Consider the following 1,324-nt stretch of genomic DNA (forward strand, 5'->3'; position numbering starts at 1 on the left):
TTTTAAGTGTGGGGGGTGGTGTGGTTTCATTCATCCTGCAAGGTGAGAGGTGGTGGGGAGTGGTGGCGGTGGGTGTTACGATGTTGGGGCGCTGGGTGCGGACAACGAGGTGCACCGAGGCGAGCGGAGGCCGGGGTGGGGGCTTCCCCGGGCGCCTCCTGCCCTGGCTGAAGAGGCCGTGGGTTCATGCCGTGCTGCTCTACCTCTTCACCTTCGGAGTCGTGCTGCCCTTGCTGTGCCAGGGCCTACGGCAGTCCCGGTATTTCGCCCGTGCGGCCCACCTCCGGCGCCTGACTGTGGAGGCGCTGGAGCGCAGCCGGGTGAGGGGCGAGGAGGCGGAGCGCTACGTGCGGGAGGCGGATCCGGGGGACCTGGCGCGCGGGCCCCCCATCACGGTAGTGGCGGTGGTGACCGTGTCCCGGCAGCAGGCCGCTGCCTACCGCTACTACCTGCAGGTGGTGGCGGCCCTGCACCAGTTGCTGGCTTCGTGCCGGGGTTGCCGGGGCTACCGGCTCTTCGCCTGCAACGTGGACCCTGAGCCCGATGGCCACTGGGAGGCGTCGGAGGCCTCCCGCCTCATCCCCACCGTTCGGCGGTTCGGCAGCGGTGGGCCAGCAGGGGGCGACGACAACCGCTTCGAGAAGGAGAAGCAGGACTACGCATACTGCCTGCAGGAGGCGCTGTCCGCCTACGACCCCCAGCATGTCCTGTTGCTGGAGGACGACGCTGTGCCGACGGAGGATTTCTTCCCGGTCCTGCAGGACCTCCTGGAGAGGAGGCTGACCACCCCTGCCGCCCGGGGCGCCCTCTACGTCAAGCTCTACCACCCCGAGAGGCTGCAGGGTTACCTCAACCCCGAGCCCATGCGCATCCTAGAGTGGCTGGGCCTGGGTGCCCTGGGTGGTGCCTCGCTCGGCGTTGTCTACCGGAAGCTCTGCCGACGGGCCTCAGTGATGCTGAGCTGGGCCGTTCTGGCCCTCTACACCATGCTGGTCGCGGAGCTGGCCGGGCGCCACTACCTGCTGGAGTGGCGCCGCCTTAGCCCTCAGCTCTACTCCCTGATGCCTGCCACCGAATGCTGCACTCCTGCCATGCTGTTCTCAGCTCCAGCTGCCCGGCGGGTGCTGGCGTACCTCAGCAGCGTTCGGTGCAGGGCGGGCTATGCCAAGGACACAGCGCTGTACGCCCTGCTGTGGGAACGCGGCGAGACTGCCTACGCCCTGGAGCCCAACCTGGTCAGCCACATCGGGCTGTACTCCACCCTCCGAGGCCCCATCGCTCAACCCAGTCTCTGAAGGGACCCACCACACCCCAACCCCCCTTC

At 68.2% G+C, this 1,324-nt stretch overlaps 1 protein-coding gene across 1 annotated transcript in view; it reads left to right on the plus strand.

Annotated features, from left to right (window-relative positions):
• Positions 1 to 1,318, plus strand: part of pgap4 (post-GPI attachment to proteins GalNAc transferase 4) — a 1,635-nt gene extending 317 nt beyond the window's left edge. Inside the window, exon 2 of the mRNA XM_048594838.1 lies at positions 7 to 1,318. Coding sequence (XP_048450795.1) covers positions 81 to 1,295 — 1,215 coding nt within the window. The 5' untranslated portion in view covers positions 7 to 80 and the 3' untranslated portion in view covers positions 1,296 to 1,318. The remainder of the gene's footprint in view (positions 1 to 6) is intronic.
• The last annotated feature ends 6 nt before the right edge of the window (positions 1,319 to 1,324 follow it).

This window comes from Rhincodon typus, unplaced genomic scaffold (assembly GCF_021869965.1).
Source record: "Rhincodon typus isolate 14 unplaced genomic scaffold, sRhiTyp1.1 hic_rhity00015505, whole genome shotgun sequence".
Classification (NCBI taxonomy): domain Eukaryota; kingdom Metazoa; phylum Chordata; class Chondrichthyes; order Orectolobiformes; family Rhincodontidae; genus Rhincodon; species Rhincodon typus.